The sequence below is a fragment of the Ambystoma mexicanum genome, chromosome 13 (assembly GCF_040938575.1).
Source record: "Ambystoma mexicanum isolate Mex_15411 chromosome 13, UKY_AmexF1_1, whole genome shotgun sequence".
Classification (NCBI taxonomy): domain Eukaryota; kingdom Metazoa; phylum Chordata; class Amphibia; order Caudata; family Ambystomatidae; genus Ambystoma; species Ambystoma mexicanum.
In genome coordinates this window covers 730,954,488-730,968,738 of record NC_090938.1, presented here as the reverse complement: position 1 = coordinate 730,968,738, position 14,251 = coordinate 730,954,488, and the positions used below count along the sequence as shown (strand labels likewise).

The 14,251-nt window shown below is 52.8% G+C and overlaps 1 protein-coding gene across 2 annotated transcripts in view; it reads right to left on the bottom strand.

Annotated features, from left to right (window-relative positions):
- The window catches only part of CYP21A2 (cytochrome P450 family 21 subfamily A member 2), a 136,224-nt gene that overhangs the window by 25,289 nt on the left and 96,684 nt on the right, over positions 1-14,251 (bottom strand). For both annotated transcript variants that reach the window (XM_069634955.1, XM_069634956.1), the window contains exon 6: positions 837-923. In XM_069634955.1, coding sequence (XP_069491056.1) covers positions 837-923 — 87 coding nt within the window. The remainder of the gene's footprint in view (positions 1-836; positions 924-14,251) is intronic.

Here is a 14,251-nt window from a genome sequence, read left to right as displayed (position 1 = left end):
AATTTACAGAGTATACCAATAGAGTTAAGCAGTCGGAGGTGTACGCCCATATCTGGGGGTGGGGTCGGGGTCCTACAGTTTCAAATACAGCAGTTTGCAGAGTTCACAGACATAGTTAAGCAGAAGGAGGTGTAACCACATATCTGTGGGGCTACTCTTTGTTCAGGAGCCAGCCAATAACTGTTTCCTGAAGATCTGGAAGGACTCAATAGTTTTAATGTTGAGTGGTAAGGTGTTCCAGAGTAGGGAGGCAAGTACTGTGAAGCTGGCCCCTCCAGCTCTTTTTAAGGAGAATCCGAGAGAGAGAATTTTAAGGAGAGATGCAGAGTCTAAAACTCCTGATGAAAGCCAATATGAAACCAGGACATCCGAAACATACTGTACATATTTAGAGAGACTTTAGATTAAGTTGGAAACATGTGCAAAGGGGATATGAAGTCGCCTGCTGGGCTTTAGACTCAGCCGATAGTATCCTAATGGTATGGGGGCCCTTAGTTTATGAGTTTGATGAGAGAGGAAATTGGACTTTGTAGAGGAAAAGGGAATTTATTTAATTCTGAGCAGTTGTAGAGTGTTGCAGGAGTAAAAAGGCCTGGTTTTACATGAAATCTAGAACTATCTGTGCATTTTTGGAATGAAAAGATGTGTGAATCACACACGGGTAGTAGTTGCTGAATTGTGACATGGATCAATGAGAGATGGAGAAGAAATGATCATCAGCTGTGGCCATAGGCAGATGTTACCAAGACTCCCATGGCCACGCCACCTCTAGATAACCTGTCTCCCAACCACCGATGCTTACCTATAGACCTGCCGATATGACTCTCATACAGTACCTTGTGCTCCTCTAATTGCTCCTTGACAAAGGCGTCCCGCCTTTCAACAACTTTCAGCAGCTTGTCCAGCGCAGCAGGTGGGAATTTCTACAGGGGTATAAGAGTAAGGACTAGTTAAAGGGCTGAGATGTAATCCTGTCTGCAATGCTAAAACAATCCTGTGTCACTTAATGAGTACCTCTATTACTAGAGGTCACAAACTGAGACTGTAGGAGGAGCTAAGAGGTAACAGCAAAGTATTAGTGGTGAGAAAGGAAGGGTAAAGATGGAGACGATGTATGAATTTGACTACAGAGCAGGTACAAAACAGGCCTGTTCCATTTCACTGTTTGACATGGGCTGCCTGAAGCTGCTTCCCGCTTGGAAATAGATGGGTCTGATTCCTACACAAGGCGAGGTGGACCAGGGCAATAAAACCATAACCATCCCAAGCAGAGCTCTGAAAAGCACAAGAGGGAGGAGGATGGAGGGTGTGAAGACATCCAGGGGAAAAGGCATACAGAGAGAATAGAGGGTGAATGAATGGAAAGCTGTGTGTTTGGGGAGACGTCTAATGGGGGTTTGGGGGCATAACAAGTGAAAGAAAGGTAACAGAGGGAAAAGACGCACAAAGAGGTGATGACTAATGGAGGAGGGTCACGCCTAGGAGGGAGCAAAGATTAATGGAGGAACTAGTAGTAGAAAATAGCACAGTGATGGAGAAATAAGGTTAAGGTATGGGAAAGATGCCTATTAGAGGAGAATGAACATTACATATAAGGACCATAAAAACTAAAAGAGGATAATGAAGCCCGAAGGAGATGAATGCAGCCTAATGGGGCAGAATGCAGCCTCATGGAGACGAATGCAGCCCAATGCAGCAGAATTCTGCCTCGTGAGCAGAAAGCAGCCTCATGGAGCAGAAAGCAGCCTCATGGAGCAGAATGCAGTCTCATGGAGCAGAATGCAGCCTAATTAGGCAGAATGCATCCTCATGGAGCAGAAAGCAGCCTCATGGAGCAGAATGCAGCCTCGTGGAGCAGAATGCAGCCTCCTGGAGCAGAAAGCAGCTGCATGGAGCAGAAAGCAGCCTCATGGAGCAGAATGCAGCCTCATGGAGCAGAACGCAGCCTCCTGGAGCAGAAAGCAGCTGCATGGAGCAGAAAGCAGCCTCACGGAGCAGAATGCAGCCTCATGGAGCAGAATGCAGCCTAATGGAGCAGAATGCAGCCTCATGGAGCAGAAAGCAGCCTAGTGCAGCAGAAAGCAGCCCCATGGAGCAGAAAGAAGCCTCGTGGAGTAGAATGCAGCCTCATAGAGCAAATGCAGCCTCATGGAGATCCAAGCAGCCTCATGGGGCAGAAAGCAGCCTCATGAAGCAGAATGCAGCCTCATGGAGCAGAATGCAGCCTAATGGAGCAGAATGCAGACCAATGGAGCAGAATGCAGCCCAATGGAGACGAATGCAGCCCAATGCAGCAGAATGCAGCCTCATGGAGTAGAACGCAGCCTCTTGGAGCAGAAAGCAGCCACATGGAGCAGAAAGCAGCCTCACAGAGCAGAATCCAGCCTAATGGAGCAGAATGCAGACCAATGGAGCAGAATGCAGCCAAATGGAGCAGAATGCAGCCTCATGGAGACAAATGTGGCCCAATGCAGCAGAATGCAGCCTCGTGGAGCAGAAAGCAGCCTTATGGAGCGGAAAGCAGCCTCATGGATTAGAATGCAGCAAAATGCAGCCTAATGGAGCAGAATGCAGCCTCATACAGCAGAATGCAGCCTCATGGAGCAGGATGCAGCCATGTGGAGCAGAAAGCAGCCCAATGGAGCAGAATGCAGCCTCATGGAGCAGAATGCAGCCCAATGGAGCAGAATGCAGCCCAGAGGAGCATAATGCAGCCTAGTGGAGCTGAAAGCAGCCTTATGGAGCGGAAAGCAGCCTCATGGATTAGAATGCAGCAAAATGCAGCCTAATGGAGCAGAAAGCAGCCTCATAGAGCAGAATGCAGCCTCATGGAGCAGAATGCAGCCCAATGGAGCAGAATGCAGCCCAGGGGAGCATAATGCAGCCTAGTGGAGCAGAATGTAACATAATGAAGACAAATGCAGCCTGATGGGGCAGAATGCAGCCTGATGGAGCAGAATGCAGCTTCATGGAGCAGAATGCAGCCTAATGGAGACAAATGCAGCCTGATGGAGCAGAAAGCAGCCCTGTGGAGCAGAAAGCAGCCCCGTGGAGCAGAAAGCAGCCTCCTGGAGCAGAACCCAGCCTCCTGGAGCAGAACGCAGCTGCATGGAGCAGAAAGCAGCTGCATGGAGCAGAATGCAGCCTCATGGAGCAGAATGCATCCTCATGGAGCAGAATGCAGCCTCATGGAGCGAATACAGCCTCATGGAGTGAATGCAGCCTCATGGAGAAGAAAGCAGCCTTATGGAGAAGAAAGCAGCCTCATGAAGCAGAATGCAGCCTCATTGAGCAGAATGCAGCCTAATGGAGCAGAATGCAGACCAATGGAGCAGAATGCAGCCCAATGGAGACGAATGCAGCCCAATGGAGACGAATGCAGCCCAATGCAGCAGAATGCAGCCTCGTGGAGCAGAAATCAGCCTCATGGAGCAGAATGCAGCCTTGTGGAGTAGAATGCAGCCTCATGGAGCAGAACGCATCCTCCTGGAGCAGAAAGCAGCCTCATGGAGCAGAATGCAGTCTCATGGAGCAGAATGCAGCCTAATGGAGCAGAATGCATCCTCATGCAGGAGAAAGCAGCCTCATGGAGTAGAATGTAGCCTCATGGAGCAGAACGCAGCCTCCTGGAGCAGACACAGCTGCATGGAGCAGAAAGCAGCCTCATGGAACAGAATGCAACCTCATGGAGCAGAATGCAGCCTCATGGAGCAGAATGCAGCCTCGTGGAGCAGAAAGCAGCCTTATGGAGCGGAAAGCAGCCTCATGGATTAGAATGCAGCAAAATGCAGCCTAATGGAGCAGAATGCAGCCTCATAGAGCAGAATGCAGCCTCATGGAGCAGAATGCAGCCCAATGGAGCAGAATGCAGCCCAGGGGAGCATAATGCAGCCTAGTGGAGCAGAATGTAACATAATGAAGACAAATGCAGCCTGATGGAGCAGAATGCAGCCTGATGGAGCAGAATGCAGCTTCATGGAGCAGAATGCAGCCTAATGGAGACAAATGCAGCCTGATGGAGCAGAAAGCAGCCCCGTGGAGCAGAAAGCAGCCCCGTGGAGCAGAAAGCAGCCTCCTGGAGCAGAACGCAGCCTCCTGGAACAGAACGCAGCTGCATGGAGCAGAAAGCAGCTGCATGGAACAGAATGCAGCCTCATGGAGCAGAATGCAGCCTCATGGAGCAGAATGCAGCCTCATGGAGTGAATGCAGCCTCATGGAGAAGAAAGCAGCCTCATGAAGCAGAATGCAGCCTCATGGAGCAGAATGCAGCCTAATGGAGCAGAATGCAGACCAATGGAGCAGAATGCAGCCCAATGGAGACGAATGCAGCCCAATGCAGCAGAATGCAGCCTCGTGGAGCAGAAAGCAGCCTCATGGAGCAGAATGCAGCCTTGTGGAGTAGAATGCAGCCTCATACAGCAGAATGCAGCCTCATGGAGCAGAATGCAGCCTAATGGAGCAGGATGCAGCCATGTGGAGCAGAAAGCAGCCCAATGGAGCAGAATGCAGCCTCATGGAGCAGAATGCAGCCCAATGGAGCAGAATGCAGCCCAGAGGAGCATAATGCAGCCTAGTGGAGCTGAAAGCAGCCTTATGGAGCGGAAAGCAGCCTCATGGATTAGAATGCAGCAAAATGCAGCCTAATGGAGCAGAATGCAGCCTCATAGAGCAGAATGCAGCCTCATGGAGCAGAATGCAGCCCAATGGAGCAGAATGCAGCCCAGGGGAGCATAATGCAGCCTAGTGGAGCAGAATGTAACATAATGAAGACAAATGCAGCCTGATGGGGCAGAATGCAGCCTGATGGAGCAGAATGCAGCTTCATGGAGCAGAATGCAGCCTAATGGAGACAAATGCAGCCTGATGGAGCAGAAAGCAGCCCTGTGGAGCAGAAAGCAGCCCCGTGGAGCAGAAAGCAGCCTCCTGGAGCAGAACGCAGCCTCTTGGAGCAGAACGCAGCTGCATGGAGCAGAAAGCAGCTGCATGGAGCAGAATGCAGCCTCATGGAGCAGAATGCAGCCTCATGGAGCAGAATGCAGCCTCATGGAGCGAATGCAGCCTCATGGAGTGAATGCAGCCTCATGGAGAAGAAAGCAGCCTTATGGAGAAGAAAGCAGCCTCATGAAGCAGAATGCAGCCTCATGGAGCAGAATGCAGCCTAATGGAGCAGAATGCAGACCAATGGAGCAGAATGCAGCCCAATGGAGACGAATGCAGCCCAATGCAGCAGAATGCAGCCTCGTGGAGCAGAAAGCAGCCTCATGGAGCAGAATGCAGCCTTGTGGAGTAGAATGCAGCCTCATGGAGCAGAACGCATCCTCCTGGAGCAGAAAGCAGCCTCATGGAGCAGAATGCAGTCTCATGGAGCAGAATGCAGCCTAATGGAGCAGAATGCATCCTCATGCAGGAGAAAGCAGCCTCATGGAGTAGAATGCAGCCTCATGGAGCAGAACGCAGCCTCCTGGAGCAGACACAGCTGCATGGAGCAGAAAGCAGCCTCATGGAACAGAATGCAACCTCATGGAGCAGAATGCAGCCTCATGGAGCAGAATGCAGCCTCGTGGAGCAGAAAGCAGCCTTATGGAGCGGAAAGCAGCCTCATGGATTAGAATGCTGCAAAATGCAGCCTAATGGAGCAGAATGCAGCCTCATAGAGCAGAAAGCAGCCCCGTGGAGCAGAAAGCAGCCCCGTGGAGCAGAAAGCAGCCTCCTGGAGGAGAACGCAGCCTCCTGGAACAGAACGCAGCTGCATGGAGCAGAAAGCAGCTGCATGGAGCAGAATGCAGCCTCATGGAGCAGAATGCAGCCTCATGGAGCAGAATGCAGCCTCATGGAGTGAATGCAGCCTCATGGAGAAGAAAGCAGCCTTATGGAGAAGAAAGCAGCCTCATGAAGCAGAATGCAGCCTCATGGAGCAGAATGCAGCCTAATGGAGCAGAATGCAGACCAATGGAGCAGAATGCAGCCCAATGGAGACGAATGCAGCCCAATGCAGCAGAATGCAGCCTCGTGGAGCAGAAAGCAGCCTCATGGAGCAGAATGCAGCCTTGTGGAGTAGAATGCAGCCTAATGGAGCAGAATGCATCCTCATGGAACAGAAAGCAGCCTCATGGAGCAGAATGCAGCCTCGTGGAGCAGAATGCAGCCTCCTGGAGCAGAAAGCAGCTGCATGAGCAGAAAGCAGCCTCATGGAGCAGAATGCAGCCTCATGGAGCAGAACGCAGCCTCCTGGAGCAGAAAGCAGCTGCTTGGAGCAGAAAGCAGCCTCATGGAGCAGAATGCAGCCTCATGAAGCAGAATGCAGCCTAATGGAGCAGAATGCAGCCTCATGGAGCAGAAAGCAGCCTAGTGCAGCAGAAAGCAGCCCCATGGAGCAGAAAGAATCCTCGTGGAGTAGAATGCAGCCTCATAGAGCGAATGCAGCCTCATGGAGATCAAAGCAGCCCTGTGGAGCAGAAATCAGCCCAATGGAGCAGAATGCAGCCTCATGGAGCATAATGCAGCCTAATGGAGCAGAATGCAGACCAATGGAGCAGAATGCAGCCCAATGGAGACAAATGCAGCCCAATGCAGCAGAATGCAGCCTCCTGGGGCAGAAAGTAGCCGCATGGTGCAGAAAGTAGCCGCATCGAGCAGAAAGCAGCCTCATAGAGCAGAATGCAGCCTCATGGAGCAGAATGCAGCCCAATGGAGCAGAATGCAGCCCAGGGGAGCATAATGTAGCCTAGTGGAGCAGAATGTAAAATAATGAAGACAAATGCAGCCTGATGGAGCAGACTGCAGCCTGATGGAGCAGAATGCAGCTTCATGGAGCAGAATGCAGCCTAATGGAGACAAATGCAGCCTGATGGAGCAGAAAGCAGCCCTGTGGAGCAGAAAGCAGCCCCGTGGAGCAGAAAGCAGCCTCCTGGAGCAGAACGCAGCCTCCTGGAGCAGAACGCAGCCTCCTGGAGCAGAACGCAGCTGCATGGAGCAGAAAGCAGCTGCATGGAGCAGAATGCAGCCTCATGGAGCAGAATGCAGCCTTATGGAGCGAATGCAGCCTCATGGAGTGAATGCAGCCTCATGGAGAAGAAAGCAGCCTTATGGAGAAGAAAGCAGCCTCATGGAGATCAAAGCAGCCCTGTGGAGCAGAAAGCAGCCCAATGAAGCAGAATGCAGCCTCATGGAGCAGAATGCAGCCTAATGGAGCAGAATGCAGACCAATGGAGCAGAATGCAGCCCAATGGAGACAAATGCAGCCCAATGCAGCAGAATGCAGCCTCCTGGGGCAGAAAGTAGCCGCATGGTGCAGAAAGTAGCCGCATCGAGCAGAAAGCAGCCTCATAGAGCAGAATGCAGCCTCATGGAGCAGAATGCAGCCCAATGGAGCAGAATGCAGCCCAGGGGAGCATAATGTAGCCTAGTGGAGCAGAATGTAACATAATGAAGACAAATGCAGCCTGATGGAGCAGAATGCCGCCTGATGGAGCAGAATGCAGCTTCATGGAGCAGAATGCAGCCTCATGGAGCAGAATGCAGCCTAATGGAGCAGAATGCAGACCAATGGAGCAGAATGCAGCCCAATGGAGACAAATGCAGCCCAATGCAGCAGAATGCAGCCTCCTGGGGCAGAAAGTAGCCGCATGGTGCAGAAAGTAGCCGCATCGAGCAGAAAGCAGCCTCATAGAGCAGAATGCAGCCTCATGGAGCAGAATGCAGCCCAATGGAGCAGAATGCAGCCCAGGGGAGCATAATGTAGCCTAGTGGAGCGGAATGTAACATAATGAAGACAAATGCAGCCTGATGGAGCAGAATGCAGCCTGATGGAGCAGAATGCAGCTTCATGGAGCAGAATGCAGCCTAATGGAGACAAATGCAGCCTGATGGAGCAGAAAGCAGCCCCGTGGAGCAGAAATCAGCCCCGTGGAGCAGAAAGCAGCCTCCTGGAGCAGAACGCAGACTCCTGGAGCAGAACGCAGCTGCATGGAGCAGAAAGCAGCTGCATGGAGCAGAATGCAGCCTCATGGAGCAGAATGCAGCCTCATGGAGCAGAATGCAGCCTTATGGAGCGAATGCAGCCTCATGGAGTGAATGCAGCCTCATGGAGAAGAAAGCAGCCTTATGGAGAAGAAAGCAGCCTCATGAAGCAGAATGCAGCCTCATGGAGCAGAATGCAGCCTAATGGAGCAGAATGCAGACCAATGGAGCAGAATGCAGCCCAATGGAGACGAATGCAGCCCAATGCAGCAGAATGCAGCCTCGTGGAGCAGAAAGCAGCCTCATGGAGCAGAATGCAGCCTTGTGGAGTAGAATGCAGCCTCATGGAGCAGAACGCATCCTCCTGGAGCAGAAAGCAGCCTCATGGAGCAGAATGCAGTCTCATGGAGCAGCATGCAGCCTAATGGAGCAGAATGCATCCTCATGCAGGAGAAAGCAGCCTCATGGAGTAGAATGCAGCCTCATGGAGCACAACGCAGCCTCCTGGGGCAGAACACAGCTGCATGGAGCAGAAAGCAGCCTCATGGAACAGAATGCAGCCTCATGGAGTAGAATGCAGCCTCATGGAGCAGAATGCAGCCTCGTGGAGCAGAAAGCAGCCTTATGGAGCGGAAAGCAGCCTCATGGATTAGAATGCAGCAAAATGCAGCCTAATGGAGCAGAATGCAGCCTCATGGAGCAGAATGCAGCCCAATGGAGCAGAATGCAGCCCAGGGGAGCATAATGCAGTCTAGTGGAGCAGAATGTAACATAATGAAGACAAATGCAGCCTGATGGAGCAGAATGCAGCCTGATGGAGCAGAATGCAGCTTCATGGAGCAGAATGCAACCTAATGGAGACAAATGCAGCCTGATGGAGCAGAAAGCAGCCCCGTGGAGCAGAAAGCAGCCCCGTGGAGCAGAAAGCAGCCTCCTGGAGCAGAACGCAGCCTCCTGGAGCAGAACGCAGCTGCATGGAGCAGAAAGCAGCTGCATGGAGCAGAATGCAGCCTCATGGAGTGAATGCAGCCTCATGGAGAAGAAAGCAGCCTTATGGAGAAGAAAGCAGCCTCATGAAGCAGAATGCAGCCTCATGGAGCAGAATGCAGCCTAATGGAGCAGAATGCAGACCAATGGAGCAGAATGCAGCCCAATGGAGACGAATGCAGCCCAATGCAGCAGAATGCAGCCTCGGGGAGCAGAAAGCAGCCTCATGGAGCAGAATGCAGCCTTGTGGAGTAGAATGCAGCCTCCTGGAGCAGAACGCATCCTCCTGGAGCAGAAAGCAGCCTCATGGAGCAGAATGCAGTCTCATGGAGCAGAATGCATCCTCATGGAGCAGAATGCAGCCTCCTGGAGCAGAAAGCAGCTGCATGAGCAGAATGCAGCCTAATGGAGCAGAATGCATCCTCATGGAGCAGAAAGCCGCCTCATGGAGCAGAATGCAGCCTCGTAGAGCAGAATGCAGCCTCCTGGAGCAGAAAGCAGCTGCATGAGCAGAAAGCAGCCTCATGGAGCAGAATGCAGCCTCATGGAGCAGAACGCAGCCTCCTGGAGCAGAAAGCAGCTGCATGGAGCAGAAAGCAGCCTCATGGAGCAGAATGCAGCCTCGTGGAGCAGAATGCAGCCTAATGGAGCAGAATGCAGCCTCATGGAGCAGAAAGCAGCCTAGTGCAGCAGAAAGCAGCCCCATGGAGCAGAAAGAAGCCTCGTGGAGTAGAATGCAGCCTCATAGAGTGAATGCAGCCTCATGGAGATCAAAGCAGCCTCATGGGGCAGAAAGCAGCCTCATGAAGCAGAATGAAGCCTCATGGAGCAGAATGCAGCCTAATGGAGCAGAATGCAGACCAATGGAGCAGAATGCAGCCCAATGGAGACGAATGCAGCCCAATGCAGCAGAATGCAGCCTCCTGGGGCAGAAAGTAGCCGCATGGAGCAGAAAGTAGCCGCATGGAGCAGAAAGCAGCCTCATGGAGTAGAACGCAGCCTCTTGGAGCAGAATGCAGACCAATGGAGCAGAATGCAGCCAAATGGAGCAGAATGCAGCCTCATGGAGACAAATGTGGCCCAATGCAGCAGAATGCAGCCTCGTGGAGCAGAAAGCAGCCTTATGGAGCGGAAAGCAGCCTCATGGATTAGAATGCAGCACAATGCAACCTAATGGAGCAGAATGCAGCCTCATAGAGCAGAATGCAGCCTCACGGAGCAGAATGCAGCCTAATGGAGCAGGATGCAGCCATGTGGAGCAGAAAGCAGCCCAATGGAGCAGAATGCAGCCTCATGGAGCAGAATGCAGCCCAATTGAGCAGAATGCAGCCCATGGGAGCATAATGCAGCCTAGTGGAGCAGAATGTAACATAATGAAGACGAATGCAGCCTGATGGAGCAGAATGCAGCCTGATGGAGTAGAATGCAGCGTCATGGAGCCGAATGCAGCCTAATGGAGACAAATGCAGCCTGATGGAGCAGAAAGCAGCCCCGTGGAGCAGAAAGCAGCCTCCTGGAGCAGAACGCAGCCTCCTGGAGCAGAACGCAGCTGCATGGAGCAGAAAGCAGCTGCATGGAGCGGAAAGCAGCCTCATGGATTAGAATGCAGCAAAATGCAGCCTCATGGAGCAGAATGCAGCCTAATGGAGCAGGATGCAGCCCTGTGGAGCAGAAAGCAGCCCAATGGAGCAGAATGCAGCTTCATGGAGCAGAATGGAGACAAATGCAGCCTGATGGAGCAGAAAGCAGCCCCGTGGAGCAGAAAGCAGCCTCATGGAGTAGAATGCAGCCTCATGGAGCAGAACGCAGGCTCATGGAGCAGAACGCAGCTGCATGGAGCAGAACGCAGCTGCATGGAGCAGAAAGCAGCTGCATGGAGCAGAAAGCAGCCTCAGAGAGCAGAACGCAGCCTCATGGAGCAGAACGCAGCCTCATGGAGCGAATGCAGCCTGATGGAGCAGAATGCAGCTTCATGGAGCAGAATGCAACCTAATGGAGACAAATGCAGCCTGATGGAGCAGAAAGCAGCCCCGTGGAGCAGAAAGCAGCCCCGTGGAGCAGAAAGCAGCCTCCTGGAGCAGAACGCAGCCTCCTGGAGCATAACGCAGCTGCATGGAGCAGAAAGCAGCTGCATGGAGCAGAATGCAGCCTCATGGAGCAGAATGCAGCCTCATGGAGTGAATGCAGCCTCATGGAGAAGAAAGCAGCCTTATGGAGAAGAAAGCAGCCTCATGAAGCAGAATGCAGCCTCATGGAGCAGAATGCAGCCTAATGGAGCAGAATGCAGACCAATGGAGCAGAATGCAGCCCAATGGAGACGAATGCAGCCCAATGCAGCAGAATGCAGCCTCGGGGAGCAGAAAGCAGCCTCATGGAGCAGAATGCAGCCTTGTGGAGTAGAATGCAGCCTCATGGAGAAGAACGCATCCTCCTGGAGCAGAAAGCAGCCTCATGGAGCAGAATGCAGTCTCATGGAGCAGAATGCAGCCTCCTGGAGCAGAAAGCAGCTGCATGAGCAGAATGCAGCCTAATGGAGCAGAATGCATCCTCATGGAGCAGAAAGCCGCCTCATGGAGCAGAATGCAGCCTCGTAGAGCAGAATGCAGCCTCCTGGAGCAGAAAGCAGCTGCATGAGCAGAAAGCAGCCTCATGGAGCAGAATGCAGCCTCATGGAGCAGAACGCAGCCTCCTGGAGCAGAAAGCAGCTGCATGGAGCAGAAAGCAGCCTCATGGAGCAGAATGCAGCCTCATGGAGCAGAATGCAGCCTAATGGAGCAGAATGCAGCCTCATGGAGCAGAAAGCAGCCTAGTGCAGCAGAAAGCAGCCCCATGGAGCAGAAAGAAGCCTCGTGGAGTAGAATGCAGCCTCATAGAGCGAATGCAGCCTCATGGAGATCAAAGCAGCCTCATGGGGCAGAAAGCAGCCTCATGAAGCAGAATGAAGCCTCATGGAGCAGAATGCAGCCTAATGGAGCAGAATGCAGACCAATGGAGCAGAATGCAGCCCAATGGAGACGAATGCAGCCCAATGCAGCAGAATGCAGCCTCCTGGGGCAGAAAGTAGCCGCATGGAGCAGAAAGTAGCCGCATGGAGCAGAAAGCAGCCTCATGGAGTAGAACGCAGCCTCTTGGAGCAGAATGCAGACCAATGGAGCAGAATGCAGCCAAATGGAGCAGAATGCAGCCTCATGGAGACAAATGTGGCCCAATGCAGCAGAATGCAGCCTCGTGGAGCAGAAAGCAGCCTTATGGAGCGGAAAGCAGCCTCATGGATTAGAATGCAGCACAATGCAGCCTAATGGAGCAGAATGCAGCCTCATAGAGCAGAATGCAGCCTCATGGAGCAGAATGCAGCCTAATGGAGCAGGATGCAGCCATGTGGAGCAGAAAGCAGCCCAATGGAGCAGAATGCAGCCTCATGGAGCAGAATGCAGCCCAATTGAGCAGAATGCAGCCCATGGGAGCATAATGCAGCCTAGTGGAGCAGAATGTAACATAATGAAGACGAATGCAGCCTGATGGAGCAGAATGCAGCCTGATGGAGTAGAATGCAGCGTCATGGAGCCGAATGCAGCCTAATGGAGACAAATGCAGCCTGATGGAGCAGAAAGCAGCCCCGTGGAGCAGAAAGCAGCCTCCTGGAGCAGAACGCAGCCTCCTGGAGCAGAACGCAGCTGCATGGAGCAGAAAGCAGCTGCATGGAGCAGAAAGCAGCTGCATGGAGCAGAATGCAGCCTCATGGAGCAGAATGCAGCCTCATGGAGCAGAAAGCAGCCTTATGGAGCGGAAAGCAGCCTCATGGATTAGAATGCAGCAAAATGCAGCCTAATGGAGCAGAATGCAGCCTCATAGAGCAGAATGCAGCCTCATGGAGCAGAATGCAGCCTAATGGAGCAGGATGCAGCCCTGTGGAGCAGAAAGCAGCCCAATGGAGCAGAATGCAGCTTCATGGAGCAGAATGGAGACAAATGCAGCCTGATGGAGCAGAAAGCAGCCCCGTGGAGCAGAAAGCAGCCTCATGGAGTAGAATGCAGCCTCATGGAGCAGAACGCAGGCTCATGGAGCAGAACGCAGCTGCATGGAGCAGAACGCAGCTGCATGGAGCAGAAAGCAGCTGCATGGAGCAGAAAGCAGCCTCAGAGAGCAGAACGCAGCCTCATGGAGCAGAACGCAGCCTCATGGAGCGAATGCAGCCTCATGGAGCAGAATGCAGCCTCGTGGAGCAGAAAGCAGCATCATGGAGCAGAAAGCAGCCTCATGGGGCAGAAAGCAGCCTCATGGAGTAGAATGCAGCCTCATGGAGCAGAACGCAGCCTCCTGGAGCAGAAAGCAGCAGCAAGGAGCAGAAAGCAGCCTCATGGAGCAGAATGCAGCCTAATGGAGCAGAATGCAGCCTACTGGAGCAGGATGCAGCCTCATGGAGCAGAAAGCAGCCCAAATGGAGCAGAATGCAGCTTCATGGAGCAGAATGCAGCCTCATGGAGCAGAATGCAGCCTCGTGGAGCAGAATGTAACATAATGAAGACAAATGCAGCTCCATGGAGCAGAATGCAGCCTCAGGGAGCAGAATGCAGCCTGATGGAGCAGAATGCAGCTTCATGGAGCAGAATGCAGCTTCATGGAGCAGAATGCAGCCTCATGGAGCAGAAAGCAGCCTAGTGCAGCAGAAAGCAGCCTCATGGAGGAGAATGCAGCCTCATAGAGCGAATGCAGCCGCATGGAGAAGAAAGCAGCCTCATGGAGCAGAATGCAGACCAATGGAGCAGAATGCAGCCCAATGGAGACGAATGCAGCCCAATGCAGCAGAATGCAGCCTCATGGAGCAGAAAGCAGCCTCATGGAGCAGAAAGCAGCCTCATAGAGCTGAAAGCAGCCTCATGGAGTAGAATGCAGCCTCATGGAGCAGAATGCAGCCTCATGGAGCAGAATGCAGCCTAATGGAGCAGAATGCAGCCTCATGGAGCAGAATGCAGCCTCATGGAGCAGAACACAGCCTCCTGGAGCAGAAAGCAGCCACATGGAGCATAATGCAGCCTCATGAAGACAAATGTGGCCCAATTCAGCAGAATGCAGCCTCGTGGAGCAACAAGCAGCCTCATGGAGCGGAAAGCAGCCTCATGGAGTAGAATGCAGCCTAATGAAGCAGAATGTAGCCTCATGGAGCAGAATGCAGCCTCATGTAGGAGAAAGCAGCCTCATGGAGTAGAATGCAGCCTCATGGAGCAGAACACAGCCTCCTGGAGCAGAACACAGCTGCATGGAGCAGAAAGCAGCCTCATGGAACAGAATGCAGCCTCATGGAGC